Raw genomic sequence first — 15,529 nt, 5'->3', positions numbered from 1 at the left:
CCCACAAAGGAGACATTAGGATCTGAGGCCAGGCTATTGTGTTTGTATCTCCTGGGGTGGGTGAAGGGAACAAACCTACACAGTGGATGGCTTTTTCCTCCTTACAGGGAAATGGAGATGGGTTTGTCCTCACAACTGAACAGGCCAAACACTGACATATAGGAAAGAAGCAGAAGATTTACCCCCCCCCCCACACACACAACAACAAATCACAATAGTGATTTACAGCACCATCTTAACCATGTCTACTCATGAGACCTACTCAAAGGAGCTGGGTCCCAGGGCGAGTGTGGGGTTAAGCATTGCAGCCTCCATGGGAAAAGCCATTCACACAATCTTGGAAGTGGCAACTTGCTTCTTGGAGGTCTTGTGCCCCCCCCCCCTTGGGGAATGGCAAGCAGGCAAGGCTTAGGAAAGGCACTCTGCACATGTTCAGAGCCCTAACAGCTGTTCTAAAGCAGAGCTCGCTTGCTCCTATCTGAGGTGGGGAGAGGCCAGACTAGGGCATAACCTTGGAAGTTGCCACGGCAGGAGAACAGTGGCGTTGACCTAGTATCCTTGGAGCAAGGCGGGAAGACCGCAGGCCTGCAGGCGAAAGGAGCTGAAGGGGGAAAGGCAGAGCCACGGCAGAAAGCGGGCGAGGTGGGAGCGCGCCATGCTTACTTGCGAGCTGAGATAGAACTTGAGGCACTCCTCGCAGACGGGCTTCTTGCAGCAGGGCAAGGGCTTGAGGGGCTTCTCCTCCAGACACACGCGGCAAGTCAGCACCAGCAAGGGCCCGAAGTCCCCGGAGATGAGCCCGGAGAACGGCTCGGGCAGCAGGTACAAGTCCACCTCGAGGCTGCCGTCCCCGCCGCCTTTCCCTCCTCCTCCTCCTGGCAGGGAAGGCGGCGGCGGCGGCGGCGAGAGGCCGGGGCCAGGGTCCCCTCCTGGGCGCGGAGACGCCGGTGGGGCGCTGGGCCGCCGGTCGCTCTCCACGCAGTAGACGGTGCAGTAGACGGGCCTCAGAGGAAGCCGGCGGCTGGGGCTGCTTCCCGCTTCCGAGCCGGAGCCCTCCTCCGGGCGAGCGACGGCGCTACCGTCCTCCGCCTCCCGGCCCAGCGGTTCAGCAGGAGGCGGCGGCCCCGGGTCGCCCTCTGGACGGGGCGCCGCTGCCCTCCCGCTCCCCGCGGCCGAGAGAGGCGGCCCGGGGGCGCTGGCTGTGGCGGCGGCTGACTCCCGCGGGGCGCTGGCCGTGCTCAGCTGCTCCCCCATGCCCGCCGCCGCCGCTGCAGCCGCCCTCGCCGACGCGGCCGCCGCTTCCCATCCAGCCGCCTCCCCGGACGTGTGGCGCCCCAGCCGGATCCGCACGGCGTACAGCAGCGCCGCCGCCGCAGCCACCTGGCTCTGTCCCCCCGCGGGGATCCCTCCTGCGCCCGCCGGAGCCAGCTAAGGGAGCGCTCGCTCGCCGCCTCGCCAGCCCCGCGCACGTAGGGCCCGCCGCCCCGACAGGGACCGCCTCATCCTGCCAGGCGAGCCGAGTTCAAAGAGGAGGACCAGCCCCTCCCGGAGCCGCGCACACCTCTCGGCGCTACCTAGCGCCTCCGGCGCGCGCGCGCCGCCCTCTCCCACCGACCAACTCCCTTCTCGTCGCTTCCCCCCCACCAGCCCTTTACATTATTATTACATTTTACGATAATTATATCTCTCATATAAATTCCCCACCCCCCACTTTCTTCTAAAGCGTTACGATTTTTATTTTTTTAAAAAATTAACATAGGGTGTCTCCCCTTCTCCTTAACGCGTAATGCGTAATCTGATCTGTGCATGGTTATGGAGTTCAGAGGGGTTCGATCTGAACTTACTTTGTTTAGGATTAAAGCCTTAATGTCCCTTCTCGCACACCCAAGGTCACGCCCAGTTACTCATTTCGTAAATCTGAAATAACTGTTAGCGTCTTCCTTTTACAGATTTCTAACTAGAGCATGAATCTGAAATCCTAAACTGTGATATTTGTAAGTTATATAATTCTCTTAATTATAGAGCTGATTTACGTTTAAAAACAATAGGTGGGGGGGGGGATGAGTTCCTTCACTTCTCTTCTTCCTTTTCTCCTTTACTTACAGCCCCCATCACAAAGATCATGGTATCTGGGACTGATGACAGGTTCCCCACAGGTAACAGCAGTAATGCTCCCTCCCCTCGACATTCTCTGCAGAAATAAAATTGATTTCCTTTGTGTGTGCACAGTCAAGTACCACATGTTGTGTTTGCTTATCAGAAAAGCTTGGAAAAGAGCTCATTTTAAGTCGCAACCAATTCATGTTATTGGTTAATTGATTTTTAATATTTATGTCTTTGTATCCCACCCTTCAAATGTAAAGCATTCCTAGGCCACATTGCTGGACAATAGCACTATATAGATGGGTGGAGAATTTGGACATTGATTAAATACGGTGGTACCTCGGGTTAAGAACTTAATTCGTTCTGATGGTCTGTTCTTAACCTGAAACTGTTCTTAATCTGAAACACCATTTTAGCTAATGGGGCCTCCTGCTGCTGCCGCGCCGTTGGAGCACAATTTCTGTTCTCATCCTGAAGCAAAGTTCTTAACCTGAGGTACTATTTCTGGGTTAGCGGAGTCTGTAACCTGAAGCGTTTGTAACCTGAAGCGTATGTAACCCGAGGTACCACTGTAATAGATCAGTGGTTCCCAAACGTTTTCCATACTGGCCACTTGAAAATTACGAGGGGCTTGGTGGACCACTTAATGATTTTTCTGCCTATTGTAATTGAGAACATAACGTTGGATCAGGCCAATGGTCTATCTAGTCTAGCATCCTGTTCTCACAGTAGTTAACCAGTTGCTTATGGGAAACGAGCAAATAGAACATGAGCACAAGAGCACTCTCTCCTCCTTTGGTTTCCAGCAACTGGCATTCAGAAATATTGCTGTCTCCAATTGTTGAGGTAGAGCATAGCCGTAATGGTTAGTAGCTGCTAATAGCCCTCTCCTCCATGAACAAGTATAATGCACTGTGTTAGATGCAGTATGATCATTATTATTATTTGCTTATTTTCTTTCTTATAAATTGCATTTATTATCTTACAACTTGTATTCAATAGAATTCAAACTGTAACAAAATTGTTGGTACGTACCCCTCTGTCTTGGGAGACAATGGAGGAGTGTGCCATTGGGAGTGAAGTCAAACTGTTGAATTACAGTGGCTGCGGTGGCTGTAGAGACTAATGTGGGAGAGACATGTTTTTTTGCAGCTGGGGAAGATGAAGGCACGTTGTGCTGCTGCAGATGCACTATGACGTTTATTCTCTCTGCGTTCCTCCCAGCAGTCATTCCTCCTCTGGATACATTACTGTCTGTCTCCAGACACTGTGGTCGTCTGCAAGGGATTCCCTCATGGCGGGGTTGATGTTGCCAACCTTCATGTATCATTTTCAGACATCTTTGTAACTCAGAGTAATAAAATGCAGTAGAAGAAATAGAAGAAGCAATTAAAATACAGTTAAAATCCATATGAGCATTAATGCAAGGGATATGCTGTCTGCCATCTTCAAGCACAAACCTACAGACACACCACGGATCACCTGAAGGAAGCTTGTGGACCACAGGTGGTCCACCAGAGTGTAGGGGCCTTTATAATAGATGAACCCATCCACCTTGCTTGTTGTCAAACAGCACCAACTCATAACTGCAAGTTATGTTTTCAGGTAACATTTATATCTCCTTTGGCAGGCAGCAATGTTCCAAAGTCTCAAGTGGAGGTCTGCCCCAACCCTGTTGCTCGACCACCTTTCACCTGGACGGAGCATATAAAGCATATGCTCCAGCACTGATCTGTGATTCCTTCCCACACACCCAAGTACCACACTGTTGTGTTTGCTTATCAGAAAAAGAAAAGCTTGGAAAAGGGCTCATTTTAAGTTGCAACCAATTCATGTTATTGGTTAATTGATTTTTAAGGAATAGCTAGCATATGATGTGGTATTCTATATATGTATTCATTTCTATGTTTACCATAACTTTTCAAGAGATGAATTTTATTCAGTTGTACATATATCTTGCCCCAAGGCACATTTTAATTTGAAATTCATTGAGCGAAATGATGCCATCTGTGCAGCACCTTTGCGTTCTCCTCCTTCATTTTTCCACTAGTTGGTGGTAATGGCTATACCAATTGTTCCAAGCAGCAGCAAAATGTGGGGATGTTTGCCAATCATTAGGTAGCCTAAGCTGCCATGAAGAAGGAGGAGGAAAGTATTGTGCCATGCTCGAGAGAAACATGATGTCTGCAGAACAAAAAAAAACAACAAAAAACCCCAAAACCCAAAATTGACAAGGTCAACTCTCGGGAAGCAAAAACTCTTCGAGACAAGAAAACAACAAGACTGTCAATGTATGTGTGACTACACAGAAGAAAAGGGGTAGGAGTAGGGGGTGTGGAGAGCAGATTTGGAAGTTTTGATGAATGAAGCCACCTTTCCAGAGCATGAGTCAGATTTGAACCAAATGAGAGGAAATGCATGTGTTACTTAGTGGAAGAAGAGAAAAAAAGGAAGGAGAAGGAAGAAAGCAGAAAATGGAGTGAGAATTGACAAGGGGGAAAGGTAGAAGCACAGGTGAGCGTAGAGGACATGAAGAAGTGAGAGGTTTGGGACACAAAATAACAATTAAACAACACCCCTAAGTCAGGGGTAGGGTGCATGTTTTCCTTTCACTGTGTCTGTCTGCCCCCCCTGCCTTCCCTCATTTCCCCCTTCTTGCTATCAAGAGCCACCAGAATTAAGCAAAGAACTACATGTGGCCCTAGGGCTGTAAGATTCCCACCTGTGCTGTAAGGAGACAAGCAAACAAAAACTGCATGGCCAAATGAGAACTGATTATGCTCAGTAGCCTCAAGAGTGTTGCCAGCCAGTTGAAAATGAGAAATGGGAAACTATGTTGTGTGTGGAATGGAGTATCCTGTCTAATCTGAATGTGGTGGGGTGGATTAACAGCTAAATTAATGCTCAAATATGGACAAACTCTAACTGTAGGGGTTGTCAGCTTTTTATCTGTCTCTCTTCTGCATCCCCAACATGCAGGAATTTTGGCATGCACAGCTGTCCCTGGCATTAGGATGTAGCAAGGGTTGCAGGCAGCAGCTTTGCTCTCTTAAATTCTGCAGTTGTCAGACTACTGATAAACTACCTAAAACGGCTGGCGGTTTTATGCAGGCATCACTCTTCAGGAAATTTGTTATTATACATCGCCCATCGATGAAGAAACCACTCTTTCATTATCAAGTATTCTGTGCATATGGCCATATAGATGGGGAATTTATTGTCAATTAACAAAGCAAATTATGGATAGAGCCCCAATGGTACAGACTTGGCAATACAGAACGCTTGTGAATTACTTGTGAAATTCAAATGTATAACAGATGCAAGTTAATTATGTATGAACTGCACTTCAGCATTCTGTTACGGATGTAGACTGAGTATGGAAGGCCCTACTATGGTATGTTAAGATGCCATCCATTTATGATCCTACTATAAAATATAACACTTTATGATCTATGGCTGCTAGCCATGATGGCTGTGTTCTGCCTCTACTTTCTTGAATGCCAGCTGTTTCACAAGCGTGGAAAGTGTTGTTGTATTTAGGTTCTGCTTGTAGGCTTCCCATAGTCATCTAGTTGGCCACAGGATCTTGGATGAAGATGAGCCTTTGGTGTGATCCAGCAGGTCTGCTCTTATGATCCACCAGGGCAATATGTACTCAAGTACCCAAGGATAGGCTCGGGACATGAGGTGATGACAAAGCTGCCCCTCTTCCTTCCTTCTCCCCTTCTCCAAGGCCCCCCTAGCAGAAGCAGCAGATCACAATAAGCAGAGGGGAGAAGGAAAGCTGCACACTCTTCCAATTTTTGATTTTATATATTGTGATTTTTTTTTTTTGTGAACCACCCCGAGACCTCCGGGTATGGGGTGGTATATAATTTCAATAAATAATAATAATAAGAGCAAGTGGTGTATAGGCCTGCTTTTGACGCCAAGATATCTTTTTCATCCACAGACTACTTCCGCATGGAGTTCCTGCCAAAGAGAATGGAAGGGGTTTACTTCACAACCACTCAGAGTGGAAGGGGCTGGGCCTTATACCAAGCTATTAACATTTTAACTCTTTAATACGGCCAACTATCAACAAACATCCCCCCCCCTTTTTTTAACCAAAGAACATCTTTTAGAAAAGAATTTGCAAAACTTTCCAAACACACACAAAAAATCAAGTGGCTAAATGTTGGGACTATGAGCCAAATGGACCTCCTGTTCCCCCTCCCACCATAGGATTTAGACTCATAGAATTGTGGAGTTGGAAGGAAGCCTTAGGATAATCTGGTCCAGCAGGAATATGCAACTGTCCCATACAGGGATTGAACCTGCAACCTTAGCATTATCAGCACCATGCCCTAACCAACTGAGCTATGCTTGAAACTGAATGGTTTACTGCAGGGGTCGGCAAAATATTTTAGCCGCAGGCCGGTCCACTGTCCATCAGACCTTGTGGTGGGCCGGAGAAGCGGCACCGGGGGGGGGGGGAGCTGAAAGAAGAGGCGGGGGGGCAAGTAGTCCTTTCCCGGCCCCCAGCCACAGCTGCGGCATTTACCTTCCCAGGGGCTGCCGCCACCACTGCTTCTCGTAGGCAGGCAGAGGGAGCTCGTCCGCTCTGCTCTCTGGCCCACAGGAGCACCAGGGCGGTGGGGGGGAGGAGGAAGATGAGTGGCATGAAAGGGCTGGCTCCAGGGAGGGGCTGTTTAAAATTGTGCTCAGCCAGCTCAGCCCAGCCCCCTTCCTCCTCTAGGCAGGATGGTGAGAAGCAGGGAGGGAGGGAGGGAGGAGGTGTCGCCACGGTGTGTGTGTGTGTGTGTGTAGGGGAAAGGTGCAGCCCGAATGAACAGAATCCCCACGCAGATCCACTGACAGTCTGTGGGCCGGATCCTGAATTTGGCCTGATCCGGCCCCTGGGCCTTAGTTTGCCGACCCCTGGTTTACTGGCTAGTCTAAACCACCCAACCCAGGAGGGTAAGCGTGATCCCGATCCTCGGATCCTGGGAAACATTTGGGGTTGCCAAACACTGGTTTTGATTAAGAGCACCTGTAAAATATATTTACCACAGCCCTGCATACAGTTAGGCTACTTAAATCCCCAGAGATTTTAGTGGGATTTTTGCAGTCTGTCTCAAACATGTTTACAACTACAGTATTTGTTTAAAATTGAAATGTATGGGTAGTTGATGAGAGATGCAGTTTTATCACATCACTAAAAATGCAATTGGGTCTGTGAAAAGCAATATAAATAATTAAAATCAGACAGGTTAATCAATAAGGCCAGCATTTGTCTGGTTCTTTAGGCCACTTGCAAATAAGAGGATTATTAGAGAAACATTTTCCCTCCCAGATTTAAGCTGCTTAGCCTTACACAGCCTGCCAAAAGAGCCAGATGTTGTTTCAGAGTGAAAAATGTTTTTCAGAGTGTTTTGTTTTTATATTAGATAGATAAGATAAATGTCAGGTATCAATAATAGACCATTATAGGGACAAAACATTTCTCTCTTTATGAGAAATCATGGCCCTGCATTCACTTGCATAATCTGATTTCTAGTCAACCAGCTGGGTGAAACTTCCCTTATCCAAAAGTCTCTCTTGTTATCCAGACTTTATTTATAGCCACAGTGTTGGTTAGCTTCTGTATGTGTTTCCCTTTATCCTCGCCCATCTCTGACCCAAATCCGGCTGACAAATGGCATATTCTCCAGAAGGTTTGCCAGATATTCCAATTTCTACTGTTTCTGACAACAATAACTCAAGATAGAAGTGTTATGTTGAAATGTTTCAAGCACTGAAAAAAAAAACCTTACAACTTTAAAACCCAATATTCTGAGCTCTGCTTCAGGCTTCAGAAGCATCATTGTGACCCTTGTTACAGCTTTCATCAAGGAGCAACTGACGGGACAGAGGGGACAAAGTGTCTTTGGGCTGTATTAATTCCCCCTTCATACACTGGAATAATCTCCACACACCCCCCCTTTGGAGGAGGGGGCTCTGCAGTAGCAACCAGGAAAATAAATCTAAACATGAAAAAACCCAGTTGTTTTAAATTGGTGCACAGGTTGCATTGTTGCATCTTTCAAATCTATTCTTTGTTTTTTAGATCATACAGCACCACTTTATACATACATACATACATACATACATACAGTTCTGAGTTTGCAGGGGAAGAAGTAGGCTGTATGTGAAATCTTCCTAACCCCTGTATCCTGCATGTTAAAATGTAAGGCAGGCTAGCTTCCTGTGTTGCGGTGATCACCTGGGTGATGGACCGTTAAGAGAACAAAGGAAAGGGGAGAAAGTTAGAAGGACAAAGCCCAAGTTTAGAGTTGAAAAGTGGTAGTGACCTAAAGGTAAATCAGCAAGATGGAGAAGGAAGGAGGAAGGGGAAGAGAGAGTGTCAGAGCAACATTTGAGAGCAACATTTTATTTATGTTTGAATCCCAAGGCTATGACTATGGGAGAAAAAAAGACTCTTTGGGGTGTTAATGCTGTGAACCTCTCCAGCATAGGCTTAGGTTGTATATACGTATGAATAAATCATATATCATAAAGACACAACCACAATCCAAATGGAAATATGACCCCTGGCCTACCTGGCAGCAAGTCAGTATGCCAAGTCCAAAGTCTGAGGTTCAATCCACACAAGCAAAGTCCAAAGACACACAGTCCAGGGTCAATCTAAGTAGCCAGGTCTGAAGTCCAGCAGTCAGGATACAATCCAGAGTCAAACCCAAAGCAGTTCTGTGGAGGTGCAGGAGCATCCAAGGCAAGGTCCATCAACATGGGCAGTTGAGCAGACACAGCACCCTCAGCTCTGCTTCCTTTCTGTACTTTGCATGCTGACTGCAGCATCTGGGCTTGATGAGGCATGTGACCTTCACCTGCTCCAAGCCCACTCCAGCTGAGGAATCACACACTTCCTCCCAGGGCTAATGAGCCCCACCTGGCCAGCCAGGGAGCTGCCTCAGCCTCCTAAAGCACCACTCCTGCTGCTCCCTATGCCTCACAGAGTGCTGTGTTTGTGGAGACAGGGGCCCCTCTGGCTCTGGGTCCTGCTGCCCTGGTTTCTGTGCACCGACCCCATCCCTTGCCATCCTCCATCACCCTGTGAATACTTCCTTCCCCATCCCCTGCTTGCCTCCGTGTGCCCCAGTCCCGGCTACACCCCTCACCAGTTTCCTCTTCCTTGTCCCCGTCATCGTGCCAGTTCATGACAGGTAAGTGCCTGGAACTCCAGGAATCTCATACTACTTGGACGTTGGGGTGGTGTGCAACAATATTACATTTATAGCCCACCTTTCCTTCAAAGAGCTCAAGGTGGGTTGCACAGTTCTCCCTGTCTCTCTCTCTCCCCCCCCCCCGCCCGCCATTTTATGCTCACAAACAACCCTGTGTGTTAGGTGAAGCTGAGAGGTGGTGGCTGGCCCAAGGTCATCCAGTGAGCTTCATGGCTGAGTAGGGAATTTGAACCCTGCTCTCTCAGGTCTCAGCCCAGCACTGTAATCTCCACAGTGCACCACACTGGCTCTAGCATAAGTGCTTTGGTGAATATTAAGTGGTTTATCAATCTTTTTAAAAATAAGTAAATGGGTATATTCCATCTGGCAAAATGAGAGAATTCTGAATGTGACATAGGGCGCCTGTGGCTCCTTTGGAAATGACCACAATTGTCTCGACTAGTATAGGTTCAGACGTAAGGAATTGCAGATGCTAATGTGCTAACATGTGTATGTAATTCTGGAAGCTATGTTCTCCAATACTATTCATAGATAAGAGGAGTGCAAATAAATAACAGTAGCTTGTCATTAGTAATCTTCCTCCTCTTCCTGACTAAAGTGCTGTCTCTGTCCCAAGCTCCTGATCTCTGTTTTGGCTTCTCTTTCAAGAAAGAAAGAGGAAATTATTCCTGCTACTGAACCAAAGAGTTCCTTGTGATGGAAGAAGGAAATCCTGTTGAGAAGCATGAAGAAGGAAAATAAGAATGTGGCTATTTACTCATTTTTCTAGATGCCCACCCCTAACAAGCCCATTTCCTGAAATGCTATTTCTCTTGAGGTAGGTGTCAATACAGATGTATTTGGCTGCGGGATTTCCTCTTGAAACCAGAGACTCTCTATTATTCTCACTCCTGAACCCATGCAATACATTAGTTCACTAAGTTGTGGTCTGCTGCACATTCCTCGTTTCCTGAATTTACTTGTGGTGGCCCACACATTAAGCTTACCCTGCTGCTGATCTTATTTAATCTGTGTATCAACAGAAAGAATTGACATAGTCTCTTTGATCCCCGTTCAGAAAAGAAAGCTTTGCTGTAGACAGGAGGGCATTGTTATTGTGGAGTCTAGAGAAATTTGAGCAGTTTCAGCTGCTGCCTTAGGGAAACCAAATCTAGGAGAGTATAGGGTTTACATGCTTGGAATGCACAGGACTGTTGACAGTGTTTAGATTTTGTTGCTACATTATCTAAAGAGCCAGTTTTGAAGGAAGCAGTATGCTGACTCTCAGGACCGCCCTGTTTGGCAAAGGGCCTTATTCAGGCAATAGAAATTGAGTTGATTTCAATTTGGCTCTGGATTAACCATTTCTGGTTCAGAATACTTAATCGACGGTTTAAAAAATGCATCTGGGGAGTTCTGAGAGATTCCTCAAGGAGATGACCAAGAATAGCAGATAAGCTTCCCTGATAGACAACCTAACCACCTACACTAATCAGTGCACAAACACATAGTAGTTTTGGATATGTACTAGGTTGCACTTGTTTACATGTGGCTTCAGTGAGTTGTCAGACAGGACCCACATCCTGAGACTCATCCGGGAGTGAAGACATAGGTGGCAGCTGGGCTTAAGGGAGGCAGCAGCAGCAGGTGGGTGTGGAGACGGTGGCTACACTGGTGGGTAGCTGTGGAGGAGGCTAGATCTGATGCCTCATCTCCTTGCCTCATGAGAGGGCAGGGCATGTTCATAGGAGAAAGGGAACATAGCCTGACTGCTAAGGCAGATCTTGATGTAAAAAGGACAAAATTAAAAGCAATATGCCCTCAAGTCCATTCCCTTGATTCTGTGCACTCAGCCTGAGATTTTTAGTCCTTCCCCAGAAGAACCTGAGAAGGCAGCTAAACTGCTAACACTTCAGGTTGAAGACAGACTTGGCAACCCTAGAACATGGTGCTAGAGTCCTCGTAAATGCACAGTGGTGGTTCCTAAGCAGATAAGTCAGTATGAAAAGTTTGAAAGCTGCAGCCATTGGGCTGTCCCTACAATTATGCAATAACTTTAGCCAGTACATGCATCCCCCCACTTATGTGGTGGGTTATGCTCCGCTCCCTGCGCATAGGTGAAATTGCTTGACGTGGGGATCATACACTAAGCACCCCTTAAGCACCCTCCCTGCTGCTATACTACTTAGTCAAAATAATATTACACAAAGTATGAAATATGCAGAAACCGCAACGTTTACTCTTGCGGCAAGTCTAGTTCCATCACCTCTGTCATGATGCTCCAGGCTGTTCAGATTCTTTCACTGATTAAAGGAAACAGTTCTGAGGAATTAAATAGTCACTTTCCTCTAAACTTGCTTTGGTTGGCCAGCTGCATGGAATGTGGTTACTGGTGACATCAGTCGCAGACACTGCAGGTGCAGGTTGGGGTGGGGTGGGACACTAGAAGCTGCCTTTAAAGTGAGTCAGAACACTGTTCCATCTGGCTCAGTATTGCCTCCACTGGCTGGTAGCAGCTCTCCAGAACTTCAGACAGGGATTTCCCCCAGCCTTACCTGAAGAGGTCAGTAACGGACCTGAGACCTTCTGAATGCCAAGTATGTGCTCTGCAGCCCTTCCCTGAAGGAAGTTGCTAGTTTTGATTCAACCGGTGGCCGCAGGTTGTGGCAGTGCATGCTTGACCTAGCATCTTGCTTCACTCTGAGCTTGTGTTCTGGGCTAGGGGCTCATCCTGATGCCACCTTGGGGCTGGTACTGCCTGTTGCAATAACTGACCCCATTTCTTCCTTCTCAGACTAGACATTTACAAACTGCTTGTCACACAGATTGTCACAAACACACAATCCTGCACAACAGCTTATAAACCTATGTGGCTTTTTAAAGCTCTCAGATAAGTCTTTTTCAGTTTGGGAGGGTCACTAATCTATGCTGTTCTGAAAGAGTTGCCTAGGGCAGTGGTTCCCAATTAGCTAAGTAATCCAGACCCCGTGCCTTTCAAAAGCCAAGCCATGGACCCCCTACTTTTTAAAATTTTGATTTCTCTATGGTAGTTTTTGTTATGTGAATGGTGCCATGTACCCCCTGGTTGAGTCTGTAGACTCTCAATTGGGAACCACTGGCTTAGGGGGAGCCTTTTATTGGCTTTTCCAAGACCATCTAAATTGGACGCCCTGAGCCAGCAACCACACAGAGTGAAAAAGCAACTGAAGGGGGAGAAGTGAACGTAGACAGTACTAGCACAGAGCCTGAATTGTTGGGCACCTGCCAAGGACCACCCCCTAACAGGGGTCCTGCCCCTGCGTTTCCTTCTCCTTGCAGTCATTGCATCTTCACTTGTCCCCTCTACCTAAGCAATGAGTGAGTATTGATAGGAGCAAGAAGGAAGAACATCTTCTGTCCACCTTGCTCTCTCCCTCTGAGCAGAAGGGTGCACTGAGGACAAGTGACTGGGCAGCAGTGATTGCAGCAAAGAAGTTCCTCTGAACAAACAGAAGTTCAGAGGAATTTCTATTTTCACACAAATTTTATTTGCATAGACTTCTATTTGTGGGATACACACCACATGGATAAAGGCTCCATGGGCAGCTCTACACATGTGTAGAGCTTCCATAAGTTCTGTACAGAGTTCAGCAAGCTCTACACATGTGTAGAGCTTCCATAAGTTCTGTACAGAGTTCAGCTGAATTTACAGATGTTGGAGATGGGGCCAGTGGCGGGGGGGGGGGAGAATCCCATCAGTTCCTGTGGAGTTATTGTTCTCCCTGGAGACAATTTCGCAAGCATGGTGCCCTGCAGATGGCCTACTGCTTTCATGAGCCCTGACCTACAGCCCATGCTGCCTGGCATTGATGGGAGTCGCAGCCCACAACATCTGGAAGGCACCATCCTGAAGCAGGCTACCCTAGTGACAACTACACCAGGCTACGAGCGGCTCCCTTTAACCATATATTGAGTGGCGTTCGCTATAGTGTAAGAACAGCGTGGGAAGTAGCAAAGGGAAGGGAAACCCAGTATCTAAGAAGATGTTCAGTGAACCCTTAAAATGAAAGGGTGCTGAAGGTGCTTCCTGGTTTTGACTTCCAAATTCAGGTTAGCACTGGAACTTTCATGGCACGCAATGTGCCACTTACTTCTCCTTTATCTCCTCTGCGTATCTCATAAAGAAATGTCCGCTAGTGGGGGGGGGGGAAGCATTGCAACACACTACTGTAAACCTTTAAAAGTTCCATTAATGTTATGGAATCTCCTGGGGAGTGTGTGTGTGTGCAGCAAGATATATTTTAATAGCAAGCAAAGGTTATGTCAATTTATTATTCTAGCTAGTCACAGCATGCAATGAGAAAACTGCAGGGTACACAAGAGAAAATAGCCCATACGAAGCTGCTTCAAGATCTGCACTCTGTTTCTGAGAACCTTCTCATTGTCTCTTCATCATCAGAAATTTAGCGCAAGGGCACAAGAGTGAGTTCTAACTATTAAATAACCTTCAAATAGTTGGTTTTGTTCCTGTAAGGATGTGTTAGTTTAATCTTTGACATTCTTGCACATACAAATTTATTTGCACACCACAACACCACAATAATGTCCACATGGTTTTTATTATGCTATTTTATTTGCAAGTTTGGTTTATTTGTAAGTCTGAGGCATACGATACGATATCTTTATACGATACGATATCTTTATTGTCATTGTCCCTTGTGGAACAATGAAATTGAAAAACTACATAAAACTACCACAAAACTACATAAAACTACCACAAAACTACATAAAACTACCACAAAACTACATAAAACTACATAAAACATTCAAAACCCCCTACAAAACTCTAAAACCCCATTTTAAAATACACTATACTACAAAGACCCCTTATGCTGCGTTTAGAACCAGAATTGCATTAGCATAGAAACTGTTTTTCAGGCAGTGAGTCCTGGCCTTTATAACCCTATACCTTCTTCCAGAAGGCAGAAGCTGAAAGAGATCATTTCCGGGGTGCGTACTATCATGTGCTATCTCTGCTGCTTTCTTATGGCACCTGGCAGCATAGATTTGATCTAAGGTGGGAAGAGTGCACCCAATATTTCTCTCTGCAGTCTTTACAACCCTGGATAGCATTGTTTTTTCCCTGGCCGTGCAGCTCCCAAACCACACGCACAGACCATAAGTTAGTACGCTCTCCACAGTGCAATGGTAGAATGCCATCAACAGGTCCTTTGAGAGATTGTTTTTCCGGAGGATTCTCAGAAAATATAGCCTCTGCTGTGCTCTCTTCACCAGGTCTTTGCTGTTCTCTCCCCAGGTTAGGTCGTCTCTCAACTCCATTCCCAGAAATCGAAAAACTGAGACCTGTTCCAAGCACTTCCCCACAATAATAAGTGGCTGAATATTCAATTTACATTTCCTAAAGTCCACAATGATCTCTTTTGTTTTCTTTAAGTTAAGGAGTAAGCTGTTTTTCCTGCACCACTCTCCCAACTGCTCAGCTTCCTTCCTATAGGCTGTCTCCCCCTGTCCAGGCGTAATTAAACCAACCACCGTTGTATCATCTGCGAACTAAATGATCTTATTACTGGGGTATTTGGGGGCACAGTCAGCTGTATAGAGCGTGTATAAAAGTGGGCTCCTTCCCATCTCTTTTACCCTTACAAAAAAGCAACCCTGTGACTAGGAGGTGGCAACCAGCCCTAAGTCATTCAGTAACTGAGCAGAGATTTGAACTTTTATCTCAAAAGTTCCTAGCCTGACACTCTAACCACTAAGCCACACTTACAAACAATCTTAAATTTGTTAGAAGCCAGAATCATCATGACATTGCTGGGCTAGCCAACATTAACTTTAATCTAGTTAACCTAATGGCCCACCATAGACCTTCTTTGTTCTCAGAGCAACCAAACCAGGTGGCCAGCCTGGGAGCATGAATAGGTGAAAATAAAGATCGCTTTGATCTGAATGCCCATGCTTGGTGAAGATTCTTGTACGGTTCAGAAGCTTATGAAACATTTATAAAGAGTCATTTTCTTTATTCTCTATGGTAAACAACATATAGGTTTTTACATAAAGGGCATACTCAGACAAACCATTGGGGTGGGTGCTTAATCCCCCTCTGTCCCATGTGACCTCATCTGTTAAGACATAAATCTGCTCATATCTGCATAGACATGTGTGGACTTGGTCATGCTGGAGTGTGATGGAATGTTGGGATCTGGTTTTTTGTTATGTAGGTA

General features: G+C 46.5%; 1 protein-coding gene and 1 long non-coding RNA gene across 2 annotated transcripts in view; one reads left to right on the top strand and one right to left on the bottom strand.

Moving 5' to 3' along the window:
• RNF217 (ring finger protein 217) overlaps window positions 1-1,269 on the bottom strand; it is a 43,491-nt gene extending 42,222 nt beyond the window's left edge. Inside the window, exon 1 of the mRNA XM_083731403.1 lies at window positions 664-1,269. Within this exon, the coding sequence (XP_083587529.1) occupies window positions 664-1,254 (591 nt within the window). The 5' untranslated portion in view covers window positions 1,255-1,269. The remainder of the gene's footprint in view (window positions 1-663) is intronic.
• Window positions 1,270-9,056: 7,787 nt separating this feature from the next.
• Window positions 9,057-15,529, top strand: part of LOC310841048 — a 30,975-nt gene continuing 24,502 nt past the window's right edge. Inside the window, exons 1-2 of the long non-coding RNA XR_014562297.1 lie at window positions 9,057-9,308; window positions 9,978-10,146. This is a non-coding gene — a long non-coding RNA (uncharacterized lncRNA). The remainder of the gene's footprint in view (window positions 9,309-9,977; window positions 10,147-15,529) is intronic.

This window comes from Podarcis gaigeae, assembly GCF_964106915.1.
Source record: "Podarcis gaigeae genome assembly, chromosome: 3".
NCBI lineage: Eukaryota > Metazoa > Chordata > Lepidosauria > Squamata > Lacertidae > Podarcis > Podarcis gaigeae.
This window is presented reverse-complemented; position numbering and strand designations above follow the sequence as displayed.